This window comes from Lineus longissimus, chromosome 2, assembly GCF_910592395.1.
Source record: "Lineus longissimus chromosome 2, tnLinLong1.2, whole genome shotgun sequence".
Classification (NCBI taxonomy): domain Eukaryota; kingdom Metazoa; phylum Nemertea; class Pilidiophora; order Heteronemertea; family Lineidae; genus Lineus; species Lineus longissimus.
The window spans coordinates 7027850-7048971 of NC_088309.1; the positions used below are offsets into that span (position 1 = coordinate 7027850).

The 21122-nt window shown below is 38.4% G+C and overlaps 1 protein-coding gene across 2 annotated transcripts in view; it reads right to left on the bottom strand.

The window, feature by feature from the left end:
- Positions 1-21122, bottom strand: part of LOC135482445 (A disintegrin and metalloproteinase with thrombospondin motifs 12-like) — a 46367-nt gene that overhangs the window by 11362 nt on the left and 13883 nt on the right. For both annotated transcript variants that reach the window (XM_064762437.1, XM_064762436.1), the window contains exons 3-9: positions 16413-16587; positions 5203-5399; positions 4745-4828; positions 4308-4432; positions 1380-1529; positions 1110-1256; positions 755-899 (exon numbers count right to left, since the gene is read on the bottom strand). In XM_064762437.1, coding sequence (XP_064618507.1) covers positions 755-899; positions 1110-1256; positions 1380-1529; positions 4308-4432; positions 4745-4828; positions 5203-5399; positions 16413-16587 — 1023 coding nt within the window. The remainder of the gene's footprint in view (positions 1-754; positions 900-1109; positions 1257-1379; positions 1530-4307; positions 4433-4744; positions 4829-5202; positions 5400-16412; positions 16588-21122) is intronic.

The window sequence follows — 21122 nt, forward strand, 5'->3', positions numbered from 1 at the left end:
CTTTGCAATAAGTGGACATGATTACTTTAGGTAAGTATACTCATCCCGGAGGAAAATAAACCACAAGCTCAAAATCTGAAACCCGAGTTCCTTTATTCAATTACTGAAGCTACAGGTACATCGACATTCTTTGATTAAGGAGGGCTACAGACTGAGGTCAGTATTTTTGCAGTTTGCTTGACTGTATTTGCAGTCTGAGATAAGGCCATTCATCTCAATGTTGATATTCTCCACTGAAAAGTTGAAGCGAACCAGCCAGTATGGTTACACTCCCACTATATTATCATTTAAAAAAATTCAAAGAAAGCCTATACGTAATTTCTAGCGCAAACCACTGCTTTTTATCTTATGCATGTTGAGCTAAAAGCTACTGTTGTCAGAAAAATCTGAAAAAATACCCAACTAGAGCATAGATTTCTCTCCAGCTGTGTTGATATTGTAAGATACAAGAGAATGAAGAAAGCCGTCTGCCAATGCTGGCAGAATTCCATGTACCTGACAGAGCTAACATTAACTGACCGTGGAGAGGCACTATTAGAGTATAAACCAGAAACCAAAATCCCCAACTAACCAGGGTACTGGTACACACGAATTGGCCGAGAGCATGCCAGATGGAAAGTCTTCAAGATATTTCTGTGGCGGAGAATTTTGAAAGACACACAGGAAGTGGTCAAGTTATAGAGAGATATCAACAAAGAATCATGTTAAGCCATTATAAAAGTGCTGCATAAGACTAGCCTTCTGCTATATTTACCTCGATGCCATCACAGTGTGTTGCCGTGGCTCCATATTGCAGACGACATTGATGGTCAGCGTCATACATTGCACCGGGTGGAATGATTGGATATTCGAAGTCGTGATCACCAGGTTCATCTTCCAGGCAGTAACCCCAGTCACGGCTGAAAAGAGACAAGACAGATTAGAATGGAAGAAATGATGTGAGTGATAATGAATATTCCATGAAGCCATTGCTGACGTGAAAGGAAATTTTGTCCCCACACTGCCAGGGCATTTGCATACACCTTTAGTTCCGGGACAGACTAGACAACTTTGTTGTTGGCAAGTGAATTATGAGATGTTCCCTGCGGGGGCTTTACTTCAGAACTTACTCAAGGAATTTCGTGATAGCGTCTCTGCTACAGTTAGACCAGACTAAAGGTGAACTATCCGAGACCAGCTGCGGAGACATGACGTGTTGTCTGATACCGTAAGGTGCCTCGCAACTGTTGGAGGGACCGTCGTGCTTCATACCAAAACTGTAAAATAAAATATCGATTAGTTTTTTAATAATAAACACAGGCATTTGACAGGAAGGGTTAGCTTTAAGTTTTTCAGGATTCATGCTTAAGTCACAAATATTTTTTGCCTTTCATACTCACTTGTGTCCCAACTCATGAGCTATTGTGTAAGCCAGAGCCAAGCCAGTGTCTTCATTAATGTTACAGCTCCGGTGGGGTTGACACATCCCAGACACCTGGGCCAGACCAAGCGTGCTACAGGGTTGGTTCTTCCTTGAACAAATGTTAAATCTGCAAGAAAACATTGTGGTATAAGAACATCTGCTACAGGAGAATCATGAAACATGATACACATTGTTACTCAGCTCCAACCTGCAATCAGCGACATCACCATGAGTAGGATGTGTGTCCTCCTTGGGGTTTATCCGACTCGATTGTAGAAACTATTCAAAGTATGATCAGTACGTTTAAAAGAAGAAATAAAACAATGCCGAATTCTGTTGGTTGTAAAATGAACCTTTCTCAGATGGTGTCAGTGAACCTTTTTTGAGAGAGCAAATTATGCTCCATTGTCAACCCAACAAGTGTTCTAGTTTAAAGCATCAGTTTTGAGATAGTCAGTGTCTGTCCGAATACTGTGCCACTGTTTTGGATATGTAGGGTACATACCATTACCTCCAAGTGCCATTTCTAGAACATAGCTTTAGGAGTCGAAAAGTCAAACAGAACGCTAGTTTATCTCATTCGATTTGTCTTAAGCTGAGTATGTTTGCAGGGTGTGTATGCTTTTCCTTAATACTCGGAATAGCTTCTTATGTTGTTTAAAAACTTCCAAAAACTCTGTGCCAACGAGACCAGATTATGTCACTTTGTACGCCTGCAGACAAGAAGTCAAATACGAAACTTATAAAAGTCAACCAACTTATAAGTCTTAAACAGTGCGGATTATGGAATAAGAATCTTGTTGGGGCAAAGGAAAGGCTTCCGTTGATTGCTCTCACATTTTTAGAATCGCTAGAATGGGTTCGCAGAAAAGCATTAGACAGTAATACAATGTGGAGTGGACTGGTGTCAAATTTGTGGGCCCATCAGTCGAAAGGCCTACCTAATGTCCTCCCCATTTTACCGAATGATATACAGAAATTATTTTAAGTCACAATGATCAAGTCATTTCCTGATGAAGGCTTATAGTGTGCAGATCAACTTGAATTTTAAACTCTATTTTGGATAATTTGGTCTTGGCTTTCATACAGTATATCACTTTGATACAATCATGGAGTGCATAATTATTGAGAAAAAAACCCTCTTACTCAGAAACCATTAAACCAACCAACGTATTAGCAAATGGTAATATACCAGGAACTGTTAGTTCAGACTACACAACTTAAGATAGGGGTTTGAGAGTAACATAAGAATCGCAATAGTAAGCCTTTGATAAGTATGAACAGCAACCGGTGGTCTGCTAACCTTAAGCGCCTTAGGTAAGCCAGATCACAGCTCGCTTTAAGGTTGCCAAGCGTTTATATCCTGCCTGGGTTGTATGGTTACTTGATTTACATTGAAAATAGACTGAAGCTGGCCAATTTTAGATGGATTTGTAAATCATAAGAGCTATATTTATGCCCAGTAGTATCTGAAATTAACCCCTGCTGGATCTGGCATCCTACAAGTGCAGGATTATCCAAACTGATGCAGACTATGATAGAAGATGGCTGAGGGGCCAGTTGAGAGCCAATTGAGGTTCAGAAAAGTCCATCTTGCATATATCTTTGTTTTCCCAATTAGTTGAGCAAAACATGCTAAAACCAGCACCCCGGCCAGCGTAGCTGGCTTCTTAAGCTTTTCATTGCTTTGATGGGGGAAGAATAGCACGAAAATATGTTTATCATTCACCCCTGCCTCTCTAGAGCAGTGTTACGCTACCAATACCCTTAAAAAGAAATCCTGTTCTGGTGAAATCTCGATCAAAAGCAGTCCAAAACAATTCCCTGAACCACGGTTAAACTATCTCAAAACATCTCAAATCAGGTAAGATATATGTCCGCTAACCAACAGTTTACAGAAAAAAGTACACCCGAGCAGACTAATAGCCAGAACAGGTGCAAAATTTTTGCAGAAGTTTAAAAAATTGAACGGTAAGAGTTCGATGAGAAAGTACATGAGTTACATTGGTAGCGATATAATGAAGAGGCAGTTAGTGGCTGGTAACTGGACCACACTTTAGTTGGAATATGAACAAAACTGTAACATTCCAGGTATCACTTAGCATGTCTTTAAAAGGCTAACCCCTTGGGTACCAGTAGCAGGATGAGAACTTTCATTCAAAAACCTGATTCAAAATCAACTTCATCATCAACATCATCATGCATGTTTATGACCATTTCCTAGTCTTCACCACTAACTTCATACATCAGTGCTGTATAGTCCTTGCAAGTGCCAGACTATGAGGTGTAGCAATGCCCTTTAAGCAGCTAATAGCCTATAGCTTTCGAATATACACGCATAATGTGGCCAGCCATAGCTCGTAGGCGTTTCTGGACCTGGCAGTAAAAGAGAGTTAATTAATGATGAGTTAAAGATCTAAAAGTACTTATTTTATTTCTTTTTGCATTATGCAACATTCTTTTTTCTTCCATCTTACGGTCAAAGTTGGGAATAAACACAGTATGTTGCACTTGAAATGAGAGCAGTTTTTGCCATCTTTTAATTGCTATCATAAATCCTGCGTTCCAATTATGACTTAATATAATTGGAGCGCAGGTATCTGTTCTATTTTCTAAAGGGCATCGCATGATATCATTGAAATCATTAGGACGGCTGAAACAAGGGAACTCCTTTCTTTCTCTTTTTATTGTGAAAAACACTTTTTTCAGCAACTAGCTCGTATGTAATGTGTCTGACCTTGTGTACTTTTGATATTTATTAATGGTAGAACAAGTGTATTACGGGCCACTATAAACCAATGCTGCTGATAAAAGTTATTGTTGTGAACCTCTTATTTGCACTGATCTGTATTCCATAAAATGCATGCCTGAGAGACAGATTCTTTTCGAATCTGATTGTTCTCACCTGGTAAGGAGGACAGCGACGTCATGATGAGTGGGGTGTTTGTCCTCCTTGGGGTTTATTCGACTTTGCCATTTACAGAAACTATTCAAAGTGTGATCAGCGTGGTGACTGATCTTGAGATCATCCTGAAATACAGAGACATTTATATTCATTACGTGACATTATAAAAAAAATGATTACCTTATACCAAACTTTATTATAGTATCACTTCATTGGAACTGTTAAACTGTTGACTGATAAGATATTGCTGCGTCACATCATGGAAGATTCTTGAATGCCAAAGCACTGGGAGCAAACATTTGCTGGGCTTATGTAATGGTTTCAACAGTCATGAACTATTTTGAAACCCATTTCATCAAACTTTTGTGGCACATATTTATACCAAGTGTTTATTCTTGATATTACAGAACAGCGTGATCTGATGACCTTTGACCTACCTCCTCCTCCTCCAGCAATATTAATCTGACTAGAACAACATTGACTGCATTGCCAATACTAGAATCATGGTAAATTACTGCTACCTGAAACGGACAACATATCAAAATGATTCAATATGATACAAGTACAAATAGTGCCACTAATCTAAAATAATTAAAGCCCTTGTAAACAAGTGAATTTTGTTGTTGTGACCTACGACAATAATATTCACTACGATAGGCAATAAAACGATTGCTTGTCTACGAATTCAATCCATTATTGCTGTGTTTGATATTGATTCCAGATTGCGGCGATCACCGATTCTTCTTGCAGGTAAATGCGTTGACATTACATGCGATCATAATTGCTGGTCGCAGCCACAAAAATCACTCGTTTGTGGTCCGCTTTAGAGCACCAACTGCCGATTGAGCATTGGCAACATTGTGCAACAAAGTAATTACTGGTAAAATGAACTCACCATATTCATAATAGTCAAAATATATGTTTCGACATTTTCCTTTTGATAAAACTCCATCATTTTATCATCAACAACAACCAACGTCTCGACATTCCGTTCTAAACTGTACGAAGATCGTTTTCTTCTATGATGGTTGACAACATTCCCGCGAACTTCTCTCTCCCATCGTAATCTTTCAGCATCTTCATTTTCATTATCTGCAAAGATAAAGATTTTCTGATAATTTTTCATGTAATGCAAAACTAAGATCGCATGAAAATTTGGCGTTTTTAATACAGCAAAGGTAGGTGCACACTGTGAATATCCAAATGAACTATAGGAATAGATAGTTTACACTCAATCAAACAATAAAGTAAATAAAAGATGTTGCCCATCTTTACCTTTGATCAGTTCTAAACCAGCCAGACATAACCATAATGTTTAGGTGGGTATTTCTTTCAATCATCAACCACTCTCATTTTACATTCATCTCAAGTGGTGGAAGTGATCACACATCTCCCACCTCTTCAGTATTGACATACTGTGACAAGTGTAACATTTCTTGCATTCACCCGATCCCGCAAAACAAATCGTGGTTTACATCATGTGACAATACAACATGAAATGTTAGCTGCACTTGAAGCTTTGTGGAAACCCAAATTGAAATGATATCTCCACTTGATTCTTTGAACACAGTGGATGAATGTTACATGTAAGTCAATCTTTTACCAAGGTAAATTGAAAGTGGTCACGGAGCTATTCTTGGAAGTTTGATAACTGTTACTGTTGTACAATGGGACCATGTGCCCTCCTCAGGTAATGTAATGCAGTGTTTTATTGGTTCTGACATGTCTAGATATCAATTATAACAATATATCATTTTGGGTCATTTTTGGATGGATTTTCAGGGCAAACATGAGCGACCTTAAGATGCTGAACATTTTGGAAAGTAATGATGGATACATAATCCGGTTGATGCTAAAGCAAAATATCGATATCAGTGCTAATTAACCATTTATTCTTCCAAATATCACGAAAAGACAACTTTATCATGTTCTCAAAATATCAACATTTTTTAGACATTTTCTTGATGACCTGGAAGACAATGTCAGTCTGAGTACTGAACCAAGATTTGGGGTGAAAACATCAAAGTCTACTTGATTGAGAGGGAATATCGTTTCATGATATTTTGAAGAATTACTGCCAAACCAGCATTGATAGAAAAATTTCGCTTTAACATCTATCAGATTATGTATCTATCATCAATATCCTGCATTTTCAGCGTTATATCACGCACAGTTTGCGGATGCAGACCACTTTAAAAATACCTTGTACCCAGGTCTTACAGGCTTTTCAGTCCTATACATTCATGCTCATGGATGGTCATATGGGCCCTGGATCCAAGGCCCCTTTTTGAGTTTGGTGGCAGAATTTTGCAAAAATTTACCAAATCTTTGAAAAACCATGAAGCGGTTGGAATTTTGAGCTGACTTTTGCAGGCAGCATATGTATGATATCAACAACTACATTGGCAGTGTTTTATTGGTTCTGATATGTCTAGATATCAATTATAACAATATATCATTTTGGGTCATTTTTGGATGGATTTTCAGCTTAGGTTCAAAAAGGCAAAAAACAAATTTCCAAGATGGCCGCCTGGAGGCCGAAAAGTAGGTCATATCGCGAAAAAGAAAAACACCGCTGGGCACATTGCCCAAAGCTACTATCACAACAAGTTTTAGCCATCTAAAATTTACCAACAAAATTTCAAAGCAAGTCTGCATCATTCTGGCTTATTTTTAATCAGCTATGATACCTGAAACAGCAACTGGTCAAAAACGACATCTTAAAACAGGATTTGTTAATATGTCAAAGACCTCAGCCAAAATGGCTGTATGATGTGTTATTGCTGGAAAAATAAATTAAAGATTTCCTGACCAGTCTGAATCAGAAGTAATAACTTCCTCATGAAATAATATGGCATCAAAATGAACAGACTTTGTCAACATATTTCAAGACTCACAAAAAAGTGAGAATTATGTTATTTTTAAGCTATAAAATCATCATTGAGAATTTAAAATCACAAATTAGTGTTTGTGCATCTCAAATCAGGCACAAGGGTCACGAACTTCTGATCTAACCAAAGGCAAAAGCAAACATTATTTGGAAAGGGTTTAGCCACAGACCCCAGGGGAACAGCTAAACAGCAAAACTGTAACGGTAGGTCTATATGGCAACAGGAGAGTTGGGTATCGGGCAGAATGCTGGGGCAAAGGTGACATCAAATTTACACTGCTAACAGACAAACATCCGGAGCAACCTGTGTCTGTTGCTTGCTGAGTGAATTTGAAAGGTCCAGATTACCAGAAGATTTTGTACCAGAACTTGGCCAATGTTATTCTATTATATATATTCTGAAAGGGGTGGTTTATTTGCTTGTAAATTACCATTGTACAAGTGGCATCTTCATCAGTCACTATATGTCCTTAAAGGAGAGATATTCTTATTTCTACAATTTTTGTTTGTTCTTCTCCTGTTCCTTAATAAACTGTTTCTGAAGAGGCACATACAAGTTGCTCTAAATTACAAAATGACTAGTTTTGTGTTTGTTGGATACTTGTGGCGGGGTTCTCAACATCTAGCAAAGATGCTGGTGCACGCACTGGATTTTCTAAACAGTGAGAATACTTGGACTTAGTCATTGGTTAAAGATAGTCGGAAAGAAATCCTACCCAAACCCAGCTGAACCTCAACAGGATAACAATGACCAGGCTGTATCCTGTCATTCCATCTATAATAGGATGTTTCTACATATATCATAAACAAAGTTAATTCAATATAAACAAATCAGAATTATCTAATTTTCAATATCAATGAAAAAAAAAAATGAAAATCTGTGGCCTTCTCTCAGTCTGAAAAGATCTTTCATTTTCTTAGTTTAAAATGACTAGGGTGGGACTTATTGGGGTAAGAAACTCTTGTGTGTCCGACATGAATCATTGATTTTTCCCAGTAACAGTCCAAGTAACAATTGACATCCTTCCTGCTTCGTGTCAGTTACACGCAACGCATGTGCGAGTTATGTGCCAATGGAGTGCTTATCTCTCAATGTTTCCCTTGTATTATGAGCGTTTTATGCGCAGGGTCGCGCATCAATGACACATATTAAGGGATGTCAATTGTGATTTGGACTGTAACTACCAATGAACTTTGGCCAAAAGAGTCATTAACCAGACAGATATGGTTAAACACCATGAAAAACAATCAAACAGTTAAGTTCAAGACCCCATATCGGAAACATGTGATGATTTGTTAATGAGGCTAGTGTGAAAACTAACAGGGTCTAGCAGGCCAATTACAACATTAGCCAAAACTTGCTGATCATGTCAAAGGGAAATGATGGCAATACTAAAACAAAATTTGGTCATTCTTGGAATTGTTTTCCACGACCATCGACATCTGTTACATAACGTGTTCCCATATTGTAAAAATAAAACAGTTTGCATTTTTTATTTACGATTTTAACGAACACTTTTTATGCGAAAAACATCTTTACTTTGGGAAGGGCAATCACAGATCGAATCAGTACCATGGTATGGATACCTCTTCTTCTTCTATGCAGCCTGATGGTTTAGGCCATCAAAATTGCGAGGGAACTTCGCCATTGGTTTCTGTCCCTGGCAGTTTCCAACAAGTCTTCACCAAGGCCAGCTGACGCATCATCTTGCTTCATTGTGTTAAGCCATCTGAGGCACAATGGCATGAATAAGAGCTCAAAAACAACGACCATCCCTTTTTACATGCAGTTTGCTTTTTTTGTCTTGATTGGGATTTTAAATCAAATGTAAAATTTTCTTAGGAATTTGTCTGTTCTTGTAGTTTGTCAACAAGAAGGAAAGGCCTTGAACAAAACACTATCAAAGTTAAAATTCAAATTTGCACAACTTGCCGTCAAAGCGCTCAATATTTGCCAGCAGAAGAATAGGTTTTGTATTCTGTGCAGAGCACTTTTTGCCCCTTTATGTTTTTGTTGGTTCTAACAGTTAACAGAACAACAAAATGATTAGGTTATAACTTAAGCCATGTGGCAACTTTAGGAAAAAAATCCAAGATATGCAGAATAAACTTGATAATTCTATGTCAATTGACACAGACGACCATACTAATGCTTGCATAACAATGTGTATGCCAACATTGCATTCCATAAATTCATCCAAAACATTCGAAAAGCTCAGGGAAAATCCGTTGGAATAAGATTTTGTTGGGCTTCACGCCACACAGCCAGATTATAAACCTTGCTTTATTGACTGGCAGAAGACTAAATTTCGACTTAGTATCTATTCTATAGTGGTAAAGAGAAATGTTTGTCCTGTGTTATTCTCGGAGGTGCAATGTTTATACCCTTTCATTCCGTTAAATATATGAATAGGTATACTCTAGTGTCACCGAGCTAAGACCGTTCTGAATACTCAATTCGAGCTTGATATGATGCATATGGCGGTTGAAAACCATTCAAAAATTGGATAGCCAATAGGTTGGTGATGTCGAGTTCTCTGATGTTCATGATGTCATGTTCCGATTTGCCATTTGGTTATATTTTGTTGCAATTAATCAACTGGTCTTATATCAGTGAAACAAAGAGTATACCCTGATAGGTCTCTATGAGCTGATAACATTCACAGCTAACCAGGGAATGTGAAGAATTCATGGCAAGTCGAAATACAACAAGATATGTTTTGTTTCTTGGAAACTATTGAAAATGTTATGAATCCAAGGACTTGGTGAGCTAACCCGTAGCCTTTCAAAAGTTTTTCAGCAGAAAGTCAGAGAGTGCTAACAGGATCCTTGGCTTAGAATGTCAAGGTAATGGGTCAGTGGTATCCAAGTGCTAAGCAAAACCACAAACACCAACTTCACTTGCTCTTCCAGTTTTGTGAATGGAAACCACTGAAACAGCACTTCCATTAGATTAGTATCCCAATCTCACTCTATGCAACATGTAGCTATTCCGTAATCAGTCGGTCTTAACCAAACTCGCACCATCAGAATTGTAAGGGTCAACATGCCCATCCTGGGGAGTGTTATTTCTAGTTGCTTCTTTACCACCATTTGTCCCAAAATGGTCTTTTGAGGAGAAAGTCACAACCTGTTGAATACAGCAATAACTTAACTTTAAACTATCTGACAATCTCATGTGTGAAGCGATATGTGGCATATCCAATAATTGGGGTTGAACAAGGTTAACCGCCCTCCCCGTGCTTGGGTGAATATATTGCTTTCATCACATATCAACAGAAATATGCAATTAAGAGAGGGGTTTTGTATTACAACGCTTCCGTCATAGCCCTAATCCACTTGCATCAAACAACCTGCATTTAACCTATTCGTGGAAAGTTGATACAAAACAAAAGCATCATATGATATGAAGAAACAAGGTTTTTAGACTTTCGGAATACCAGACAGAAACAGGACCGGTAACTAACACAGAGCAAGAGATCATTTAGGGTAAACAACTGAAGCTAAAACATGTAGCTGATTGCTTTTGCATTTGAGTTTTTCCTTTCATCAGTTTTGTTTTCCAGTGGGGTCATACAGTAGGCCTATAGCTACAGCTCATGTCCACATCATTTTCCTTTCTCCGATCCAGCAAAATTCCAACCGCTTCAGAGATGGAGATCTCTGATGGATGCAGCAGCCTGGATTAGCCCAGGTGTTTCCGATGAAGTGATTTAGACAGGTGCTCATTGAAAATGGAAACAAGTAGCAAATGGAACACAGACTGACCCAGCCAAAGCAAGATCTTGACCACCAAGGTTTTTGAATCTTATCAAGATCAACACACTCTAATTCAAAGTGCCACGACAAATCGTTTTGGTGACAAGCAGGGTTATTGGCCTCGTCACTCTGTCAGGTTCTGTACAGATACAGTCTTTTGCTTGGCCTTAAATTAGACCCCTTGTACAAGGAATCTGTGTTTTACTTCTCATTCAAAGGACGTTGCAATTAGAAGCTAAGAAGAGATACATGTTTTTCTCGAGTGGGTCTACACAATGGGTTTCTATCCAGTAGGGCCCGACACTATAATGTACATACGGAAGCTATAAGGGAAGCCTTAATGGCATTTACAATGTCAAAACCATCTCAAGAAGAACAAGGTGAATTATGACAGCCTATAATTGTGGATAATTAAGGCAGTAATCAACTATAACTAACTTTTGTACTTAAATCCCGCAGAGCCACCCCTTTTCCCCACTTCAAGTGTTAATGGTGTAAAACTTTCATTAAAGATATTATCTTAATGGCACGGCTTTGCTGATGAGCACAATCATTGACTTATTATCACAGTTTTATTGGTTCTATCATGCTTATGTTTTGTGACACCTCAGACAAATTAGCCAAATTTGCCTCATTAAGGACCCCATTTAGCATACCACTGCCCCTCCTCAACAATAACACATTTTTAAAAGACTATGGAGGGCTGTTGTTTACAATGTTGCGTGTTCCTGTTTGCTTGATGTTTGTTCCTGTTTGCACGATGAGGTTTAGCGTGTCCAGAATACAGGGGAAGGACCCATGTGGTTGCATGAAAAAAAATTTTAAACTAATGATCAGCCAGTGAGGAGTTAGTACTAACAATAGGGTTCATTTGACACACAAGATGGGCAGGTGGATTTTAATGAAAAAGTAAGAAACTCTAAGAAAATGTTGCAATCGAGTTAATACCTTCAGCGAAATAAAAAATTTATGTAAAGATTGTGGAGCATTGTTCCAATCACAGGTGGATTACAACAATAAGCAATTAGAAAATTATATACCTATACTTTGTTATGACGGCTTTTTACCGCCACTTCTTGGAACGTGACGAAGGTGTATCAATAATTAAGCAAAAACAAGGATGCAAGGAATATGTCTGTTAGGTCTAATTAACTGCCAAACAACCAAATGGTTTCTAACCGAGGAATGACGACAACAATTATCAACCTGAGCTATTCCAGCTGGTACAAGAGGTTGCCTGTAGCGGTACTTGGCAATATTTCTGATCCCCCAGTCAATTTGCTGCTGACCTTTTTACACTTTTTTTCAAAGTAAAAGCCAATTTATTTCAAGTTGGAGTCTGCTTGGCTGTAGCTCGAGCCCTTGAATAGCTTATCAGGCCAGAGCTCATCCTGATTACCATCCCCCTGGGTGGAGAGAATCAATTCAGGGTTCGGTGTCTTCCTCAAGGATTACAACAGCAATGAGTCCAACCCACAACCTCCTGATAATGATTATATTACTCTAACCACTACACCACTGATCTCTCTCATTTTGCAAGAAGGTCATGTTGGCATTTTGTAATTTACCTCAAAATTTATTTACAGACATTGGATAAGAGAAAATACACCAATTTTAAGGGTTTTCTCAAAATAACTTGTTAACCAAATCGGTATTTATACCCCTTGGATAGTAGAAACCGTTGTAGCCCTTAATGCATCCAACACAATTTAATGACTGGCCCTCAATCGGGATCACAGGGGACATTTTGTCCCTTCCTGACATCTTAAACCATTGAGATGAATGGTGGTGCTATTCTCAAGTTCCGGTACCGACATTAAAGTGTCATCTTCATCACAGCAGCATCCCAAGTTACGGGTTAGCAAAAAGGGAACCAGTAGGAGACAAGTGCCGTAATTATTTACTGTCTGGACTCCTGCGGGAAGGGGCCAAAAGGAAGGTCAATAGCTTGGTAGGAGATCACACTTAAATAGAGTGACAGAAGTACATTATAGTCTAGTTCAGGAAGTCACCAGTTAGTCACCCTCAGCAGGTCTTCACTGGCCCAAAGGCTGTTCATTCTGAGGAACGCTCCGCTACGTCAACAAACTAATTGACTTCAATTCCAAATTGTAATAAGATTTAAAAAGACACTTGAAAAAAAACCCAAGTCAAATCTAATAACACGCCACTTTAAAGGTTCGGTAAGAATATAGGAAGGACAAAATAAACTAATTCAGAACTTTCTCTTCATTCATGATTCCTGTCAACGACAAAGAGGTGATTCTCGATCACTATAATCAAATAAGTTCGCTCCCAATCTGACCAATCATACATTGGACATCAAGAGGAACATTCAGGAAGCGCTCTATCTGTTCGGACATAACAACTTCCTAATGCGTAAAAAACCCTAATCTCCATTGAGACAACACAGCCTAGAGTTTTTTGCTTGCTACTATGATTGGGTGCCAATTGGGTTCACTGGCTTGTTGACTGCGTCTACGCCGGCCATGAGATGGAGTGTTTAAAGCTACTCTCCACTTGGATGGAGTCTTTTGCTTGGCCTCACATTGGCACCAGGTACAAGAAACTTTAAAATTAAGCCATCTGACAAAGCAAGGTAGGGCGAGGTGTCACGCTCAAAGACACTGAGATGAAGCAGCAGCGATTGTTCTGAGAGTCGAACTAATGACACTCTGATTATGAACATGGCCCTCTAGCCACTATGCCATTGATCTCCCTTTCAAACAATCCTGATATTTTTCCTGTCATGTCACTATTGACTACCAAAGGTCGTCATCAGGTAATTGAAGTGCGTCATTGCTAGATGGTCAAGAACACTGTCCATCATAAAGCTTACACTTTATTTCAACTCACATTCTATAAGACAAGGAAGAAGATTTCATAAGAGAAATCCAAATCTCGAATTCTCCACGTAAATGCAATCATATGTGTACATGAAAGCGTGGGTTAAAATGACCTGCGGTTCACCCTGAACACGGAGGAAAAAAGCATAAGAACGTCATACGAAAATATAACAGTCTTCTTTCCAAACAAAGATATTCTAAACCGAAATTGTAATCAAAACACAAAAGTGGAGGCATGTTTACAAAACTTCCACATCACTTCGTGGAGTCTAAAGAGACATTTTCTCCACGTTCTCACACAATGCATTTCCCTGAAACTAGAAGCGATCGGATCCTTTCTGGCTGAGCAGATCTCCCCAAAGCCTAATCTTAACCGTTAAGTTAAACTTTCTTATTTGACTGGCCAGTTTAATTCTACTCCCAAAGGCTTTACTGGGTCATGTTGGCCCGGCAGACAAGTTGGTTCACTGTCAGCAGAGCATAGCGACCCGTACAATTGGTAGAGAGAAGCACCAGCAAAAATTTCTTTTTGAATTGAACTCTCCGAATTTGATTTGGATCAAGTCACTCCTAGAAGCCCTACAAGACTCCTTAGTTCTTTACCTACTTTTAAGATAGGGAACAGGGAACAGGAACATCCTAGTGAACTGGTATTTCTTAGAAAGGACGGATCTGGAAATGTTCAACCTTTCCCTTGAAGATGGCCCACTCGATTCACCTTATAACATGACATTCTCGGGTACACCATGATGCCATTGTGAGAGACATCAGGACATGACTTCTCTTAAAGGAAATCTGTCACAAATCCCTCAAAGAATGGGGAGTTCTGAATGTCGCGGTAATAACCTGAGGGGGGATAAGTTCTCATTCTGAGAAGTTTCGAGGACATGTACCAGACAGTCACAGTACTGAATTTTTTAATTTATGAATAGCATCACCATTTAGCATTACAAGATGGTGGGCTGGAAAAAAATGTGGAATTTGTTACATGAAATTTCATACACAGTGGGGGGTAGGATTCCTTTGTGTGTCCCACAACATGGCCTCTTTAAATTTGGGTGAAAAGTATGAATGAATTGGCTATTTTTTTCACAAACTAGGATAGGCAATATGTTTATGACAAGTCAGACAGAGATCCCACGCAATTAGAAGTTAAGTTTAATTTGACTAAAATGGCTGTCTGGATGTTATATTAAGTCTGTAATTGAACATGTTAAAGGCCCATGAGTATTCTTAACCTTGTGAGTGGAACTTACACATTTATTAGTTCTACAAGACTTCATTCCAAAAAGTGTAAACAGGTCTGCGTCTAGACCCTGTAAGAATTGGTTTCTATGATGGAAAATTAAGTTAACTTTTGGTATCTGGACCTTACAAAGAGTTCATGACAAATTTCTTGCATCTGATGCCCCACCTTATACATTGCCTTAGACTGCTTGTTTTGGCGTGAAGCCTAACAAAACCTTTCCATTTTTAGATTAAACCAAATCTAATTAACCAACAGAAACACACAGCATTGTGACTCTCGTAAAAAAACAAAACCCCAAAAGTTAAGTGCCTTTGTTTACAAATATAAACATTTTATAATTCACCGCTTTTTAAAAATCTAACCACTGAATCGCATTTAAGGTTAGCCTTTTAATCCTTTTCAAAGATCCGCTGAGCAATTATCCTACACATGACTTTGACTTCGAACGAAGCATATACAACTATCAAAGGATCGGCCTAAGGAAACATTGATAGAGGAGTCGGAACCACCAAATTGACTTTCACACCTGAAAAAAAAGGGCTTATGATGACCGGCAGATAATAAGGGGTGAAGACGATTGAACTGGTCATCAAATGTGACAATGTGAATCTGAAGACGACATTGGCTGCCATTGCATGTGCCACTAAAAATAAAACAACTTGGAATGCAGACTTTCATGGCTGATTAAGTATAACATATCTTCTGAGTTAAGATTCCCTCCGGGTAACTTACACATGCGACTTGGACATTGTTAGCCCACTTCGATCAGGGATTCGTGCCACCGGCAGTACACCTAAACAGAACTAAGATATCCTAGTGATATGACAACAAGTGATTGTCCAGACAATCCTTCAGCAACAACTTCAAGAAAGTCTTTTAGGTCAAGATTTTCTGGGTGGAAGATTAAAACTATCAAGGACAAAACTTAACGAAAGCTTACAAGATTTGCCAAAACTATATTAGGACACATACGATTTTTTCATTATACTACTTTGTCATGTCACCTCGGCTAAGTTCCGTTTGTTGTTTCAAGCCTAGGGGTTTACTCCAGGGGAAGAAGATATAAATTTCAGGTTATTTTATGTCAGACAATCCCAAGATAGACAACTCAAGAATAATGCACCACTTTCAGCCGAAGTTAGGATGGGCTCAATCCTTCCAAAATTGAATAAGTTTTGAAAGACTTGACATTTTTCAACTTTGTCACCTTCCGATATCTTCGCCTCTAATGAGGTGGTTTGAAGGGATATTAAACTTGCCATCAAAAGATAAAGACTTGGAGATATTTCCCAAAAATTCAAGAAATGCTAAAACCACACATCAACAGGTGGTTTGCTAGTAATAATTAATATGGTTCCTACCTTTTACTCCACAACTTGAATTCTTTTTGTCATCTTCATTGTAATCTCTCCCTCCGAGATGCTCGGGTAATGCAGCTCCTTCGTATAGAAGATGAGGCTGCTGACCTTCAGCATTAGTATGTCCAACTACTGGTTCTATAAAATGCTGTCCATGTTTGCTTTGAATGAACCCTCGCTGTAAAAGACAAGAAAGGGAAAGATAAGCAATCTTAAAAGCCATCTTGGAGAATTTTAAAAATTTGGTGATTTTAATTATGACTGATGGTCATCAGCATTTGAATGTCCAACTATGTAGGTAAAAACAACAGCTGCTTTTTTGCCATGAAACAATGTTTAATGTATGAACAAACCGTTGCTGCAAAAAGACAGGAATGGGAAAGATTAATAATTTAAAGCTATATTAATAAGACAGACATAAGATAAAATAAAATTGCCAGTTTCCTATGGTGACTAGGAAATGACATCACATGATTTCTTTTAAAAAAGATAATAAGTCCAATGATTGAGAAATTACAGGAATTGTTCTTCATGTCCTTTCCCAGCCACTGTAATTTACTGTATGTCTGACTATGCTGCATGTTCTTCAGCCAAACAAGAATGCAAAACATAAAATCTGAAGCTTTTTTACCATTTTCGTAATATGTATGATATCAGCATACACTATTAGTATATTGCCTTGATACCCAGACACACAAATAAGACTACAAAGAATTTCGCTAACCTTGTTGCAAGTTGGTGGTCTATTTTCGTCACAATATGAAAAACTTATCAAACACTTATTGTTCCAATAGATATCAGGACCGGATAAAATTGCTCTACAATTTGCAGGTTTATAAAAATTGTTGGGAAAAGAATGAGCAGCATCGTGAATTGGATTGACATTTGAAAATTCAAGTTAACTCTCCAAACTTTTCAATGAATGGAGTAGGCATCTGAAAATAAAAGGTCTAAACTTGAGTCAGCAGAATATACTGCATCATCTACCAAACTTGAACCTTTAGAAAGCTACACTGAGCGCCTGTCATTAAACGAGTAATGTAGAAACATCCGGATAGAGAGAAGCAAAGTTCAAATGTTCATTCATCAGATAGCATTCCTTGAAGAGTGTTACTTTTCCAATCTTGAAGACGTAGAAAAGACGAAATTCATATCCCTTTCTGATCCTGGCAAGATTTTCTGATAAACATGCCTCAGGTGATGTTCAAATGAAAACACCATGATTCAAGACCAAACATTTTTCATGCTTTCGATTTTTTGGCAATATCCTCATGCAATATCTTTGAAAGAATCAGAGTACACTGTTTATTTCATCAGAGGTTTACAAAATTTCTTGTACATTGAAGCACATCATTGCACATAAACCTTTGGCCAACCAAACTGCAAGATAGACTTTTTAAGTCCAAGAAGCCATTTAAGCAAATTCAAATGCACCATCTTCCCTCATCAACAGCAGGATCAATCCTGGATTAAGCAGGTACCAAGCTTGATCCATCGTTCATTGATTGCAGAGATAGGCTGATCCATTTCGGTATACATGTATGTTTAAATGTAGTATGTTTAACCAATGATTACAGGGAGGAAAGGTATTTTTCTTCCACACAGTTACAGGACAGCCCTCAGATCAGAGGCGGATCTTAATCCTGACTAAATGAAGTTCAGAGTGATAACTCTTGAGCCTGAGAAGGTCTCTTTGGTGAAAAGGTGAAGCAAGTTTGTTTTCACCTCGAATAAGCAATGAGCAACAGCCTAACCCAGGAACCAGGTCAATGAGCTTCTTGAGTCACTGACACACAGACACACATCAACAAAGGTGCTGATGATCAACACCTCCCTGCAATGTACGTGCTCCTGGAACTCTTGGTTGGTGCTTTTGATACGTTTTTCTGCTGGTTTGGGATACTCAGAACCAGAAAGTAAAATAGGTCATAACACTACTTGTAACAGTTCCATCCCTGGGCTCCAGGGTTCCATCCAACCATATGAATATCAATGGCAAATTTTTGTCAGCAATGCAACTGTATGCATATGGCAAGTTACTTATGGCCAGTACTGTACCACTACAACTTACTTCATTTTTATTCTTTGAACAGGAAACCAACTGAACGCTTAACATATTCAAGATGTTCGAAAAGTTAGGGGTCAAGATACCACCTGCATAAAAGTACAAACATTTTCTTTTGGGAATGGTAATTCGTCAATGTTATTCTAGTCAGCACTGATTACATGAGCAGACAAAGGCACTCTGCAGTGCCTTTCCTCAGCTAGACGTTTGAACAACTTCTTCAGAGGAGAATTCATCATATCTGTTCTTCAACAGACGAACTAAACAACTAAACAACTCAATATTGCTGAAACCAAGTGCTCTTCAGCAATTTTGGTGTTCCCAGGGCTGTGAAAACTTTTGGTTGGCTTTTCTATGTATAATGAGTTATCATGGAAAGAGATTATTTGTTATGTATCATCCCCGGCGGTGGAGGACCATAACCCTTGATTGCCAAAAAGTTCTTCTTCCTAGTGTTCACTCTGCACTTGGAGTTGGGATGGGTGTTTCTACATGCCACTGCAGTAAGATGCCAATTGGCTTTATTGGCCTACTGATTCTATCTTTGGCCAGCACCCAATGGTACCCTCGGGTTGAATGGGGAAGGTTTCCTTGTTAAATTAACACAAAGCTAGGTGTACGGCGACCGGTGAGGGAAGTTATTCATCGACAGGTCCACTTTGCCTTCGAAGCAACGTTCTGTTTTACCAGTCTCAGCACAGCTTTTCTTAACCAATAACCTGAGTGCAGACATCGTTGAAACTAATGAAAGACCAGTACAAACATCAAAAGTGTTGAACTTCAACATCAAGCACTTTTAAAATGACTCAAACAGGTAAATGGAGAATCAGATCAATGAAAATCGCAAACCTCTATTTTAATATATTAGCACAAGTGTTCTTGACTTCTCCTTGACATAGAATTGTTTGAAACTGCTACAGAAATGTCAAGAAAGAGAGACTGTTACTGCAATACTGTCTATAGAGGTTCTTCACTGACATCACATGATGACGTTACCAATTGTTTTTGCACTGCCATATTGGCCGTCGCACGTGGTCATGACGTAAAGGAAATGCATTGGCAGGTGAATGTCAAAACGTCACATCATGACGTCACGTGAAGAACCTCTATGATCAACAGAGAAAAAGCTACTTCAGGGTTCTTCTCGTACAAAAAACGTGTGAAACTTTGAGGCAGACTTTCCAAAGAAGTTACTTTTTCCTGCTGACCACGAGCTACCTTTAGCATTGCAAACATTTCATGACAGTTAAAGCGAACTTCATAGTCATTAACTTGTCCTATGTCTAGGATTTTTTAAATATCATAAATACTGAACTCTTGATCAGATTTCATGTTTATAAACAGAAAGATAAGATCTTAAATATTTGTGTTATTAACATGTTAAACTTTGGTTCTAAGTGCTCTAATCTTTAATTTAAGCAAGTTCAGAGCCAATTAGACATGCGTCCCTACTTCGCTCAAGATATGGCATGATGAAACACCAGGAAGATTTCACTAAGTAAATGGTGTTTTGTTTTGTTTTATGGTTATATGGTTATGTTTATATTTTGGATAGAACAAGTCAATTACCGTAGTGATTGGGTTTAACTTTTTGTGACATCTTTTACCAAGGTCTCCCATGTGACTTTCTACATTTGGCTTTTCAATGAGTCTACTTCAATTTTGGTTTAAATCTTTCGTTTTGTTGATTTCATTTATTTTCAATGGTTTCATTCTGTGTTGCATCAGTAACCATCATTCTGTACCTTCACCACAAAAACTTGGCCCAGATATCAAAGCATTCACTAAAAAGATCATCTGCACTATTTTCCATGCTTGCAATGCCCTAGATTGTTGCACATAACAACTTTGCAATGTACAGTTGTTTTGCCTGACACAAACTCAAAAATATATGCAAATGCATTTCATCCCAATTATGTGAAATTTTGCTGTACAGAGCATCAAAACAATGTAAAGGAGTTTCGGGTCAACTTGGAATGAAATGTATAAGTAGCATACCACGAAGACAAGTGATCCCACCAAAGAAAACAAGAGGAAAAGTAATGTGAAGGGGAAGGACAAGAAATCCATCACGTGATAACACTTTTATAGCCTATATACATCTAAATCCAGGGCCTGCACGTTGAGAAGCTACTAGAGTACACCACGTGATTCCTCCCTGGCCTCAAGGGTGCGTATGAAGGGGAAGCAACAACTGAGCCTTGTTGGTGAAGAAGATCAACCAATCACCACCATCAGCAGTGAATGACTCAGCTGCCGAGACATGCACCTGTTTTGTTGATGGGTCACATATCAAAACACCATTGTTGCAAGACCTTGTGTTGTTTTCTACATGAAATCCTTACATCGCACTATTTTTTGGCCATAATGTCATGATGAGATGATGATCACTAGGATATATTAACATTAATTTATTATGAGGAAGGAGCCCAAGGCTACTGAGCCAAGGCTAATCCAAAGCCAAACATTGGACAGACATTTCGGAACCCAGTAACATTGTTTGAAACTCTTGATGGAATAAAAATCAATCTCGACAATTATACGAACAACAAGCAAACAAAATCAACACAACATCAAAAGCCACTATTGAGAAGTTATCAACATATTTCCCAATCCTCAGTAATACACTTATTGCAACAGAAAACAAC